Consider the following 14,318-nt stretch of genomic DNA (forward strand, 5'->3'; position numbering starts at 1 on the left):
TACTAAAACCAGCCAAAATTTTGTGCTATACCATAGCAAAGACTATTAACAGCTCTGTTTTATATCCAATGCAAAGCCTACTGTAGTACTATATAATCACAGAATTCAGCAGAAAAATCTAAAAGAGTGGTCTCACTTTAATGCTGCACCATAAGACAGCAAACAAGTGAAATCAAAACAAGTGAAATGACAATACATTTTTACAAGGCAGTCAAATGTTAAGCTTAGTTTTTTTAGAGGACTTCCAATTAATCACTGCAAAAGGAGCCATGAGAACTTCTTGTTCATTCTAAGAAAAACAGCAGAGCAGTCTCCTCTTCATGTGTCAGGGACAGAGTATAATGTGGTGATTTTCAGGTTTCTTTAGTATTCTTTATTTTATTTCAGGACATAGATTATCCATCAAGACAGATGTATTACATATTTTATAATTACACAAAATGCAAAGATATGTAAGGTGCATGTGTGGGATAGTGGAATTTTCTCATGTTTGCCTGCATTCTTTGTGCTCCAGTAAATCAGTATTTCACCTTTCTTACTATGGACATACTGACAGTCCTGGAGGCCAGCTGGGTATTAAATAACACTATAATTTGCCCTTTCTTTCTGCCAAAATGCTTTTAATGTGAGCTGTGCCTGACAACAGTTGCTTTGCAGTCAGGTTTTAGACAGCCCTTTTAAGACTTGAAATCCTGGGTGTTCAGTATTAATACGACATTATTTTTCATTGTGTTTTTAGATCTTGTAGTCTGAAACCTTCCTGAACTGTTACTGAAAAATGTGAGCAATCTACTTGAATCCTATTCATTAGCAAGAACCTCTGAGAGCTGTAATTCATCCTCTCTCTGCAACACTGAAGTGCCCCAAGTACCGTACATCTAGCACTTTGGAAGCTGTAACTCCAAACCTAGTATTAATAATTAACTCGGTCTTCTCTGCGACAATAATGCTCAGCCCCATTCAACATTTATTAGCTCCTTGTGTCTGTAATTCAATTAATAAGGTTTCTCTGAAGCTTCTTTAAATTCACAGTTAGCTAACAGGGCACACTTTGGCCTATCTTGTGATATAGATAATTTACCTATAACACATGATACCAGTGATTACAAAGCTCAGTTTTGTCACTCTGTGTTGTTTCTGACACGTCCTCATGTTAGTGAAGTTGCTTTACTTCCAAGTAGGCACACATATTTATATGTATGTGGTTTTGGTTCTTGTTGTGGTTTCTAAAAGGGTTATTTGGGTTTGGGGCTACTTTTTATTGCTTAATTGTTCTTTGTGTACTCACATTTTATTATTACCACAAAAGAAATGAAGTGCAGCACAAAGTGTGGCAGAAGTCTGCAGGAATGTACAAAGAGAAGTCTTTCAGTGGGGTACTTTTTAGACATCCGGGTAGAAACCTGAATTAAATAATATATTGGATTATATTTAACAAAATAGACCATATGTTACAGACATTGTGAGCCTGTTCCTTGACTGAAAGGTGCCAAGTTGTTGCTGAAATTTTGAAGCCAGGAAGCTTAAGCAGAGTTCAGGGAAACATCTCCTTAACCACAAATCACAGAGGTCAGAGTAACCCAGTGGAACTAACCTACTGCAGAGATCGTGAGGGAAAAAAGTTGAGGGGGAGGAGGAAAACATTCTGTTTGATGGCTCTGGCATTGTCTGGTAGTTATGGTTTCTGTATTACTTCCTTGCACATAATTGCACACATATTTCTGCTTTGTTACTCAAAGGTCCTATTGCAAGCTCTGCTTCTGCACTGAATTTGCTTTTTATGTATTTTCTTAAAACTGTGGTGGGAATTTTTCATAGAATCTAGTTGTTATTGAGACTTGCTTTTAAGTACCAATTAAATAAGATCTTTAAGTTGTGGAGATGTTAATGGATGTAGCTAAAAGATAAGCTCCTGTAGGGCACTTAATAACTACTCTGTATATTTGCATGTGGTGGGATTCCCTTATAAGACTGAAGGGTCTCAAAATCAGTGGTATGAAAATACTGTTTGGATTGTTAATGGTAAAATCTGACCCAGACCAAAAGTTAAGACATACTTGCAGAATGTGAAAGGTACTTTGATTTCATGTATTCCAAAAGTGAAAGAAGACTTTCACAAAATATATATTTTTTTAAAGAAATATTTTTCCACTGCATAATAATAATAAAAAACAAACAAACAAACAAACAAACAAACATCATCATCATCATAATAGAATAATGGAATTCTGGAATAGTTCAGGTTGGAAATTACCCTTAAGATCATTGAATCCAACTATTAACCTAACACTTCCAAACCTACCGTGTTGCTGGGTACCACATCTACATGTCTTTAACATATTTCCAGGTGACTCCAGAACTTTCCTGGAGAGCCTGTTCCAACAGTTGGCAGACCTTTTAATGAACAAATGTTACTTAATCTCCAAGCTAAGCCTTCTCTGGCACAACTGGAGGCTGTTTCCTCTTATCCTAACTCATAACTTTGGAGAAGAGATAAACACCCACCTCACCACAACCGATAAGGCTGCAATAAGGTTTCCCCTCAGTCACCTTTTGCCAGTGCTAAACAGCCCCAGTTCCTCAGAAGATCTTCATAAGACTTGTTCTCCAGACCCTTCTCTAGCTTCATTGCCCTTCTCTAAACTTGCCTAGGACCTCCATGTCCTTGAATGCAAACACAGGGTAAAGGGAAAACTGAAATGATACTGTAAACCACTTAGTTGATTTTTTCCAGGTATATACAACAAATTTGTAAGTACAGAAAAACAGCATCTAGAAAAAAGACAGGAGTTGCTTCATAGTTTTTTAATGAAACATGGAAGTATCTTTACAAATATTATGCATGCATGGATCCAACTGGTTTTGTGTTTCACTGTTGCATGTGTAACTCGGCTGCTAAACTAAACTTCCCATACAGCAGGAAGTTTAACTGGTATCAGATCATCATCTAGTTTGTTTGTGCTACAATGTGGTACTTAGTCCAGTGCAGGCCAATGGAGTGAAAATGTTAAAAAAAAGAGATTACAAAGCAGAAACACTTAGGGGCAGTTTATATCACTTCTGTACCCAGCACACACTTGAGTGGGGAAGTTTTGGGGAAGAAGGAGTGCAAGGAGAAAGGAAACTTCAGCTGCTAGAAAGTAAAACCTAGAGAAGCATTCAGGAGAGGAAGCAGCATTTAACCTGAGATCCAGATCACTACCTTCAAAAAGCTATGGGGTTTTTTGTCCCAGAGAAAAAAAAAAGCTTAAATTCTGCTAACAGTCTAACATGAAGGTTTACTTGATGGAGAGTCCAGAAGGTAGACAGAGGCAAGAAAGACTATTTTTGGTAGAAAATATTGTAAAAATATATTTCAAACAAGTGAACAGAAGGGTTGGATTAAGGTTTTAAAATAATCATTTTGTATGATTTTCAATGTGGAATGTTCCTTTTTATTTTGATTTAGCTAATTGTATAGCAGAACTTGTTTGAAGAAATTTTCTATTCACCTTTGGATGTAATATATGTTCATATCCTCCATGGATGAACTTTTATATGCTAACGATTATTTTCAATTCACTCATTAAAATTTTAACTTAGCTTACTGTAAAAAAAAAAGTAAAACTGAATTATTTTTTGAAATCTTCATATTATGCTGCATAAATGCATGTAATTAGTGACTGAAAGCACAGATATTCTACAGTTTTGTAGGTTTTGATTTCAGTAATTTTTCATGACAAAGCTCCAATATTTGAACTACCTAGTGGTAGAAGTGGTGGTATAAGGTTTTCTGCGGAAGTCCAAAATGTGATATGCTCACTTGGGAGGTTGGTACAAGTTCAGTTTATTGATCCTGGCTCCTTTTATGGTGCAGCTCCAGCACTGGCTGCTGAGTTTATGAGGAAGAAGCCATCTGCTGTTAAAAATTGCTTCAAATCCTTTAAATGTCTTGATATCCTTTATTGCAGCTGCACCCCTGTTCTGCTAAAGCCATTATCAGATTTTGTGCTTTAGCAGAAAATTTTTTCTAGTTTACATAAAATATATGAGCAGAAAATACAAGCATGATAATTAATTTTGATCAGTGAACTAATCTGTAATGGTTCTGGAGAGATGTATGTCAAAATTAACATTTTCCCAGTAATCTGCCTTTTCTGTAGGTGCTTGATACAATATACAGTTTGCAGTCATCTAGTGCAATGATAAAATTCTTTCTCTGTTTTCCGGTGGTATAGATCAGGACACCTGGCCTCTAGGGCACATTTTCTTAATTAAAACACACTTCAAACTGTTATTTATAAATGCAAGTTAGATGAAATGGAGGAAATACATGTTATGATCTTGATCTATTCTGGTTATTATTTTAATCCTTGGACATGATGCCTTTTTAGAACAATTTAAGAATATTTCTTTCATATTTGTATCAGAAGAATTTTATTTAACTTCTATGTCTTTTATGAGCAAAATTTTATTCTTTTGTGTACCACAGAAGCTACACTTCTAAGAAATTATTCAAAAAATATTACAGTTAGAGATGAAATGTGCAGAAAAAGATCTGAATTAAATATAGTCTTGAGTAAATAGAGTGGAACCAAGGCTCTAATGTATGAACATCTCCAAAATAAAACATGAAAATAAATTTCCCTGAGGGAGCTGGACAAGAGTTTGTATTAAGTGGAATCAGAAGGAGTAAGTTTGTAAATGGCACAAACAGGCAGCAGGTGAACTGCAAAAAAAAGTCACAGTGACTAAAAATGTTTGATAGCATTAAATGGATGTAGACAGATGTCAGAGCTTCAAATACACTTGGGTTAGGGTGGACGTGTGAAGTTGCTAGTTCTGTTGGTTAGTCTTCTGTGGAATAGAAAATATTAGACCTCTTCGTTCTAAATATACTAAAGGAACAAAATTATACAAAAATCTATAAGGAATTAAAACCTAAAAATTTAAATTACTATCATAGACAAAATATCATGTTTGTCTTAGTGTCATCTGCATCTCTATTTTACTCTCATTTTCCAGGGAAGCCCAGCTTTTTGTGGAAAAGTTTGAAGGTGCCCTTGGAAAAGGCAAAGGAAAAAAATTCTATGCATACAAAGTGATGATGACCAAGGTAAATTTATTGTTTCAATAACTTCCCATAATCCAAGTAAGGAGACTTCTGCAAATTATTGCCCTATGTGTCCATCTTCCAAAACAGAGTTCCTTGTTTTTCTTTGCATTTTAGCACTTTATTTCTGCTGCTCTTGTATGAAAAGGTTTCCCATGCAAGCTCAGTTTGGCTGAGACTTCATCAAGAAGAAAATCAACCGTTTTGCAAGAGTTTACAATAGCTTGTGAAACTTGTGAAAATTAATTTCTATTGACGTAGATTGGGTTTTTCTGTGATTAAATCCAAAGCTTCATCTTTTCCTTGAGACAGCCTTCTGTGAAGGATCAAATACTGTCTTTTTGCCTCACGGTAAAATTATTGGAGGCATTTCTGCTGAGCCAAGGCTCTAGGGCCACATATATCATAGGAAGCAAGATAACCTCGTAGGATTGTGAGTGAAAGGCCTAAGAGTGGTTGTTGAGGAACCAGTGTCCACACAGTGTGCATTCTAGCAGATCTCTCTCTGGGCTAAGTTCTGTTTGGTCCCAAGGACTAGGCTCCCAGTAGAAGTGAATGTGGACTGGCACGCATCTCAAGTACATTCCTCAAGTACAACTTCTGACTCAGTTTTATGCTCTTACAGCACTTTGTAGTGCAAATGAAGGTGTGGTAAATTGGGATGATTTGGGAGATTCACTTCAAGATCATACTTACCCCAGACTAAAATGCTGATGTAGAATCATGCTAAGGATGTTTGGCAGGACTACTTGCTGTCAGTCTTAGACTGAATTTTCTGCAAGCAGTTGTGTAATTACATCTTGTATCTCATAAGCATTAATGTTCACAAAAAAATAATAGGTTTTCAAACTCAGTTAGGCAAAGGCAGGTCAATTACAGAAGCTGTCAAACAGACAAACTACTGGGTAGTGTAATTTTCATTAAATGACACAGCTTGAACTGCAGAACTTATTTTATAATAGTAAACGAAATACAAATTAATTTATCAGAAAAAAATCTGAAAAAAAGAGGGACTAGTATGAAAGGTAGGGACCAATTAATCATTCTTCTTGTGGAAGAATTTAGAGACTTTCCACAAAGTCAGTAGGAGACAAAAACAGAACAAACAAAAAACCAGTTTTTCATAATCTAGTGCTTCTGTTGCAGTGGGCTCTACCATAGGATACTCTGGATAATTAAGCAGTTGTATTAGATCAAGGGGAAATTGACAATCTAGGCACTGAGATGATTGTGGGGTTTTTTTATCTGTGACTCTTTTCAGAAATGGATGAAATTTCAAAGAGATTTTGAGAATTTTAAGACAGCCTGCATACCCTGGGAAATGAAAATTAAGGAGATTGAAAGTAAGTACTTATGCAAGGTAATGAAGTATCTAGTATCATATTCCTGCTGCATGCAGAAAATGATAAATTACTTCCTGATACTTTAGGAATACATGTCTGTATTAAATATGTAGCATAAAACCAATGAGTATTTCTCATTAATATTTATTGAGCTTGAAATTATAACTCATTGACAATTTACTTGAGAGAGTGTTAGTTACCTTAATGTTAAAAATCCTCAATACACAAGTAACAGTTCAGGAGCCAGGGTTGAAGTTAATACTGCAAAAGTGAAATTAGGAACAAGATACTGTCTACCTTCACTTTATTTTGTCTGTATTTATACTATAATTATTTCTCTGATGTTTTTTTCGCCATCCGTAGTCTTACAACAGGGGGATTTTTGGCATTATTTCTCTCATTTTCAATATTATAATACGATACAGAAAAAACAATAGTGGTCTTGGATGTCTACATATATTAGGCATAAAGATAAGCAAAACAGTGTAGTTAGGACTACAAGTATGTTTGAGAGCAGGTTTTTGATACAAATTAGTTTTGTGTTTCAGTTCCAGTGAGGAATGTAGACTACGTCCTCTCTTTGAAGGAGATTTGGCTTAACTGCACGGGCACCTGAGAGAGCATCAGAGGCTCTGCATTAATGGAATGCAGACAGAAGTGCAATAGAAACTGATTTTATAGAAGTTGCCCCTGGAAGATGCTGTGTGTTGCATCAAAAGGCAGTACACAGAACAGCAGAATAAGAGAAAAATGACAAAGTGTTAGTTTTGTGGAATGTTTGACTGCAAAATAACGTTGAGTCAAGTTTATATACTGTCCTTAAGCATATGGTATACAGACTGCTAAAAAGATTATTCACTAGAGGTGGAAATTAGAAAGAAGCTGCTGCATATGTGTGGTTAAAGTCAAACTCAGAAGCAAGATGTACATGGTCTTGTACGGGACAGGACACATAAAAATTTCTAAAGGATTTGTGGGAGCAATGTTCTGCAATGTTTCCATAACAAAGTAGTCCTGGAACAAGCTGTTCTGCTAGTAATAATTTCCAACAGACATTACTTTCCTTGTAAAATCAGAACAGGGTAATTTTTCCAGTCTTGTTTTTATTTTTTGTTTGTCTGTTTGTTTGTTTTTGTTTTGTTTTTGTTTTTTTGAAATGAGCAACATTTATGCTGCTATCTGGAAGGTCCCAAAATCACAGTGAAATTGTACCTTTCATAATATCAATTGGTAATACTGTGTTGTTTACTCTTCTATGAATTTTTTTTTTTTTTTTTTTTTGTGCTGTTGAGCATATTGGTAAAGCAACTTGCAATTCCTTGCAAGAGCAACAGCTCTGAAATATTGCTAAAGAAAATTATTCTAAGGCACAATTTTTTGATTCTGGTAAAGCTAAGAAGCAGCACTCAGCATGTACCTCACATTAGTGTATTTGTAGTACTAAGATTAAGGTTATATTAATGATGATGCTGATAAAACAAGTCCCAGGAAAAAAATGGAGATTTGGGAGAAGAGAAAACAAAATGCAAAAAAGTCTATATATGAGGGAAGAGTAGAGATGAAGGTACTATTGAGTCACAGACAGCAAAAAACTGCTGCTCAATGTTTTCTAGAGACCTAACTGTCATCTGAATTTATACATAGATTGGACAAGTACTACACTAGTACTACACTGTTCATGTGGTACCAAGTTTAGTAAAAAAGGAAAGAGTTCTCTATTTCATGGCATTTAATAAATGGTTAAACTGTTCGTGCTAAGTCAAGGATTGCACTGCCTTCTCCATACTTTAGGCTAGTATAGTCAGTATGGGATAACATTTAAAACCATTTTTTATATCAAACTCTACTAGAAATGTCCAGATTCAATTAGAGATCAAATACAGAGCATAGTGGAGCAGCAGCCACCTTTTCAGCAGTCAGCTTTGAGCTTGTCTGCGTGATTTCGAGGAATTTTTCTCTCCAGATGTGCAGTTGTGTTAAAGAAGCATCAGAAACAACTCTCCAAGGGAAACTGAGTTTCCAAATAAGTCCAAGAGAGTGAGAATCTGGTTCCTCCTTAACCCACAGAACCAATGGCTTTGACTTCTCAGGCTCATTTCAGCCCCATGTAAAATGTCAGTAAAACTACTGACTTAACCATGTGGCATTAGATAATGAATGGGATGTGCCTGATAGTGCTTATAAAGAATTTGACAGAAAAATATCTTTAGTTATTTAGGATTTCACATTAGACTTGTCAAATGCAGCACATTGAACACCTCTGAGAACCTTATAGGCATATGAAACATGTTGCATATAATGACTGCATCCTTCAGTCCACCAACAAAATTACTGAGGAGTGATTGAACTAAATGGTCGGTCAGTGGGCTTGAACACCAGGACCAATATTTTAAAAGATACAGTTGTTGGACAGCATTGTCTGTGGTGAGTTCTTTAGTCATGTTATGGCTGCAGTCTCATGGCAAATCATGGTTGCATAAAGGAAACTGGAGGGAGCACTGTCTACATGGCAGCAAATGGCAGCAAACTGTGATAATTAACGTTGGCTTGTTTGGGCTACTCTCAGAAACCTGACGATGCAAAATGGGCTGGCTCAGTTCTGTTAAGTAGAAACTGCTGACTGAATATTCATACACCATTTGGAGAATCACACAGACACCACCTGAGACTTCAACTGCTCAGACAAGAGTCCCTTTGCAAGTGAGCCCACAGGTGCCCCTCCAGTGAGCCCACAGAGAGATTTACTTCTTAGTATTTGCCATCTGAATGCACCATGCACAAGGCTCCTTAACTACGCTGGGTGTGAAAAAAAAAAAAAAAATCTGTTAAATGGTCAATTTTCTTCCTGTGGAGGATTGGTAACAACTGAAATCTGGCATTTTGCTAGCTCTGACACATGGGCAAAATGACTGTCATCTGTCTTACCTCCAGCAGGGCAGTCCTGCAGCAAGCTGGGGCTGAATTAAACCTTTTACTGCTATTTGGCCTGACATGCAGAGTGCTGTGCAAATCAGACCCCTAGTGCTTGCTGCTTCCCCTGCAGCCTCTCCTGCCTGGTAAAAGATCTAGGTCAGGGGTCTAGAGTAGGTGGAGTCCAAGGCTTCATCTATGTATCTGGTGTTGGGACAACTCCCACACCTGGGAGCAGGTGGGACACAGAAATATCAAAGTAAGGAAAGCTCTTTTTGTTTTTCCCTAGTGAGTAACTCCAGTGGGTGCTCCAAAAACAGAACTTACAAGTACTCTGTGCCCTTAGAAATACTAACCCCACCAGATAATTCTGTGCTGTTTCCTGTTAAAACTGGTCTAGTGCTGGCTTAATTTGTTTAGAATATGTAAAATCCACATCAGGAAAAAAAAAAAAAAAAAAAAAAAGGTGTTATTTTTTAATTCCACTGCTGGGGGATTTTATATGAATAAATATCCCAGACTTTACATGATGCTAAATGCTCTTTATAAATAACATGTTAATACTTTTTGTTTCTGTCTTCTCTGCCAGGTCAATGAATGATAGTATACATTATCTGGAAAAAAGTTATTCAAATTATGGTAATAAAGAAAATGAAAACATCCCCTGCTTTTATGTATTTTAAATAATTATTGAGCAACTTCATCCTAAGGAAAATAATATAAGAGGACTTAATTACCTGCCTTTTTTTCATATATCATGTTTTCATAGGTCACTTTGGCTCATCAGTGGCATCTTATTTCATATTCTTGCGATGGATGTATGGAATAAACATGATTCTCTTTGGGCTGACCTTCGGACTTGTAATGGTCCCTGAGGTGGGAATCTTTTCAATTATCATCAAGAACTGTTATGTGAATGTTTGTTTTTACAGTGAGATTTTTTAGGACTGGACCTTTAAATATATCTGTTAACTCTTTATGCTCCATTTAAAAGCATTAAGGTGTACTAAGGGTGTAAAGATGTAGTCTTTGTGTAGACAGTATTCTCTACAGAAGAAGATGTCTTGAAATAGTCATGACTGATTAATGTACATAGGGTTGTGTCCTGAAAGGGTTTTCTCATTGTCTGGGAAAACTTCTATTTTTTGGTAAGGAGAACTAAGGAAAGAACTGAGACGAAGAAGTCTTCAAGTTGAGTATCTTGACTAAAATGTGCATGATGATAAAAAGATATGTTCCAGGCCTCTGAGAGATCATGGATCCTTTCAGGTTGCCTTAATACCCAGATGATGATGATAAGGGGTAACAGGGCTGTAAAGTCATGAGAGAGTCCTCTCATGTTTGGCACTGTGAGCAGCATCACTTTCAAAAATTCTGCTCAGAAAAGATGTAATTCAGGCAGAAATAACTTCTGTGAAATGTAATATTTCCCCAGTTCCTTTGATCCAGCGTGTTGTTTTCCTAAAATGAGGGTTTATATGGAATTTAAAGTATTGTGCTGTATCCCTGATTTCACTGTCTTACATCTCTTATCTTCTAGTAAGCATTTGGAAAGAGTCAGGTAGAAACTTCCACCAGCAGTTTTGTAGCAAATTTCACGTTCTCTGAAGCCAAAAGAGGGAAAATAGCCCAACATTTTTTAGTGAGGACATATTGTGTGGCTGAGCAAGCATCTCACCAGCAGTCATGGGATTATCAGAATCTAAAAACTGAATTCCTAGCATCTTCCCATACTTTTCAGTTAAAAAAAAAAAAAAAAAAAAAGGTAAAATGCATAATGCAAGAAAAATAAATCTGTTCTTGTCTATAGGACAAACACCACTCATCAGAGGAATTTGGGCTTCTGTGTTGCCTTTGGATGTAAGAGGCTTGACAAGTCATTGATACTAGTGGAACATAAGTTTGAATTTCAAAACCACTATTATTGCATACTTTAAGCATAGTTTCAATGACTTATATAAGGAGCAATGAAAAGAATTAGAGAACTTGGTCGTCCTAACCAAGGAATTAAGGAGCATAAATCAAGTCATTCTAAGAAATAAATCACTTTTCCCTCCTTTTGCTGGTATCTTGGTTTAAAACGTAAATTGCTGTCCTTGTTTTTGGTTCTAGGCTTTGATGGGGAAGCCATATGGCTCTTTACCTAGAAAAACTGTTCCAAGAGCTGAAGAAGCAACTGCTATGAACTTTGCTACTCTCTGGGATTTTAGTGTAAGTGCATGAACTTGCAATACTGGACATTACTCTCTGATTATTATTGTTTGGTTTGGTTTTGTTTTTTTTCATTAATGAACATTCAGTTATTTAATATGAAATTCTTCAGGACAAAATGGCAATATAATTGACTTACATTTTTTTCCACAAGTTCTGTGCAGAGATGTTTCCTTCACATAATACATATAAAAGAAGCTTAATGTCCACATGCACATTTCAGTGTATGCAGCGATCCAAAGACATGTGAGAAAAAGTTTCAAAGCTGGAGGCATGTGATGGCTCCTGCCTTTCCTTTACTTATGGGAGAATTTGGTCCTCTGTTTGGTCCTCTTTTTTATGTGACTAAGGAGTTTTATATGATTAAGAAATGTGAAGATCCACTGTGAATTAGAAAAAATAAAAGATATTACGATAATATGCACTGTAGGCTTTTTCTACAAAAAAGAATGACATTTTTAGTTTTTCTCTGCCTTATGCAGGTATTTTAGCTGAAGTGAGAAACATGTCTTTATTCTCTGCTCCTGATGTGATACCCAGTATAACCTGAAGAGCTATACTTTCTCTACTGATAAGCAATGGTACTTTCCTAAACGTCATACTATTTTTAATTCTTTCTTTTTCTTCTTTTTTTTCTTTCTTTCTTCTTTTTCCTTGTTTTTTTCTTCTTCTTTTTTTTTTTTTTTTTTCTTTTTCTTCTTTCTTTCTTTTCTTCTTTCTTCTTTCTTTCACAACAGTTTTACCTAATTTTGCACGTCATGTTCCCGTATATGTATTCTTTATATAGTGCTCATATATTCTTTATATAAAGATGATACAACTTTGCAAAAAATCAGATGATGATAAATTTAACTGTCAGGTTTCTCCCCATCATAAAAAGGAACTTGTCACCTGCAAAAGGGTGCAGCCATCTATTTAAAGATTTCCTTCAGGTTGATGGAACCAGCACCCGTGGAACTAAGTGTGATTTATCCTCAATCTGATGCACTGTGTTCTTTCTGCAAGAAGTACAAAGACCTTTTTAGAGTTATGCATATATGTATCTTTTAGCACTGGATTTGTTTTAGCAACAGCAAGCATGAATATATTGTTGGAAGCAGACATGTTTCCTGGAAGAACAAACTCAGGTGCAGGTTCCTCCAGTTTACAGCTCTGGTTCCCCAGCTACGTGCAGAATGACTCACCTGCAAGTGGCCTCTACATGTATGTTTGGCCCAAGCAAGGAAGAATTGTGTAGGCTGAGGAGTTGACACAGGAAATGCCAGGAGCTGCACTGGCAGATACCTGACCCTGCCCCAACAGGTAGTCAGATCTGATCTCTCTTCACAAAACAAAAACAAAAGGGTACAGTGTCTATGCTTACTGGTACTGTAATTTCTAGTATGGTTAAGGTGTGGAGAGATCCCTAATCTTGTGACATTTTTATCCTTTATTTAGCTCCTTGGTCTATATTCACTTTTCAGCTACCAGTGGAGGAAGAATCAGGTTGTAAACCTACATAAAATCAAAAGAACTCTGGATATACCCATTTCTCATTTACAAGCCAATCTTTCAGGCTAATTAACTGTATACAACTGAATTTAAAGAAAATAAGTAATACCTAGAAATTGCAGTATTTGTCTTTTGACTATAAAAGTATGTGAATTGAATAGATTAATTGTGATTTACTTTGCCACATAAAGTGATGGACAAAATTAAAGATCCATTTTAAAAGCCACATATGTAACTTTTTGCAACGATTTCGGCATAAAATGGCATTACATTCAGTTAATCAGGAGCTTTGTATCAGAGTTACAGGAAGAACATATGTAGGCTTGTAGTTCGAAAGTTAAATAACAATGACAACAATCTAAAATGAAAAAAACCCACATAAGTTAGCTAGTGGAAAAAAAGAAAGCATAGTAGCTTGCAGAATAAAGATTAGAAGAGCTTTAGACAGAAAATGGAAATCAAGGTTTTAAAATAAATATACAAAAGAAAAAATGAATGAAGATACTATTTCTCACTTGCATGAGAAATACCTTACTGTTTTTCAAATACTACGTTGTTTCCTGTGAGCTGCCTCGAAGAAATGGATCTGGGGCTGTGAGTTGACAGCTGGTTGAAGATGAGGCTGCAGTGTGCCCAGGTGGCCAAGAAGGCCAACAGCATCCTGGCCTGTATCAGCAATAGTGTGGCCAGCAGGATGAAGGAAGTCATTGTGCCCCTGTACTCAGCACTGGTGAGGCTGCACCTCGAGTGCTGTGTCCAGTTCTGGGCCCCTCACTACAAGACAGACACTGAGGTGATGGAATGAGTTCAGAGAAGGGCAACTTTCCCTTGGCTTCTAAGCAGTGCATGGTAATGAAAGCCCCGGCTCCTCCAGGTGGCTGTTTCATCAGTAGTGTCCTACTGTTACCTTCTCAAAGAGCCAAAAATAATCTCCATTTTTAATTATATGCTCTTTTTTGTTACATGCTTGCAAGAAGAAAGGGGGGGAGGAAAGTGTCATGGTTTGGAAAGTGAATGGGCAGTGACAGACTCTCTCTGTTGTCCCCACTTCCTTTCCAGAGGGAAGAAGGGAATAAGGGAGAGAGACTTTAAAGTTGAAACTTTTAAACTTGAGACTTTGAAAGTTGAAAAGCCTTGAGAAGGCAGAGGTGACTTGTCTTGGTAAATGCTGTCCTTCTCTGGTGTGGAAACAAGGAAGAGTGGTAGTAGCAGGAGCTGAGTAGCAGCAACAGTCTTGCAGCTGCTGGAGGTGTCCTAGGCAGGTTTTCTGT

The 14,318-nt window shown here is 36.6% G+C and overlaps 1 protein-coding gene across 1 annotated transcript in view; it reads left to right on the forward strand.

Moving 5' to 3' along the window:
• Window positions 1-14,318, forward strand: part of TMC1 (transmembrane channel like 1) — a 55,099-nt gene that overhangs the window by 15,607 nt on the left and 25,174 nt on the right. Inside the window, exons 5-8 of the mRNA XM_071730576.1 lie at window positions 5,005-5,095; window positions 6,354-6,435; window positions 10,115-10,221; window positions 11,458-11,556. Of these exons, the coding sequence (XP_071586677.1) occupies window positions 5,005-5,095; window positions 6,354-6,435; window positions 10,115-10,221; window positions 11,458-11,556 (379 nt within the window). The remainder of the gene's footprint in view (window positions 1-5,004; window positions 5,096-6,353; window positions 6,436-10,114; window positions 10,222-11,457; window positions 11,557-14,318) is intronic.

The sequence above is a fragment of the Heliangelus exortis genome, chromosome Z (assembly GCF_036169615.1).
Source record: "Heliangelus exortis chromosome Z, bHelExo1.hap1, whole genome shotgun sequence".
In the NCBI taxonomy this organism is placed as follows: domain Eukaryota; kingdom Metazoa; phylum Chordata; class Aves; order Apodiformes; family Trochilidae; genus Heliangelus; species Heliangelus exortis.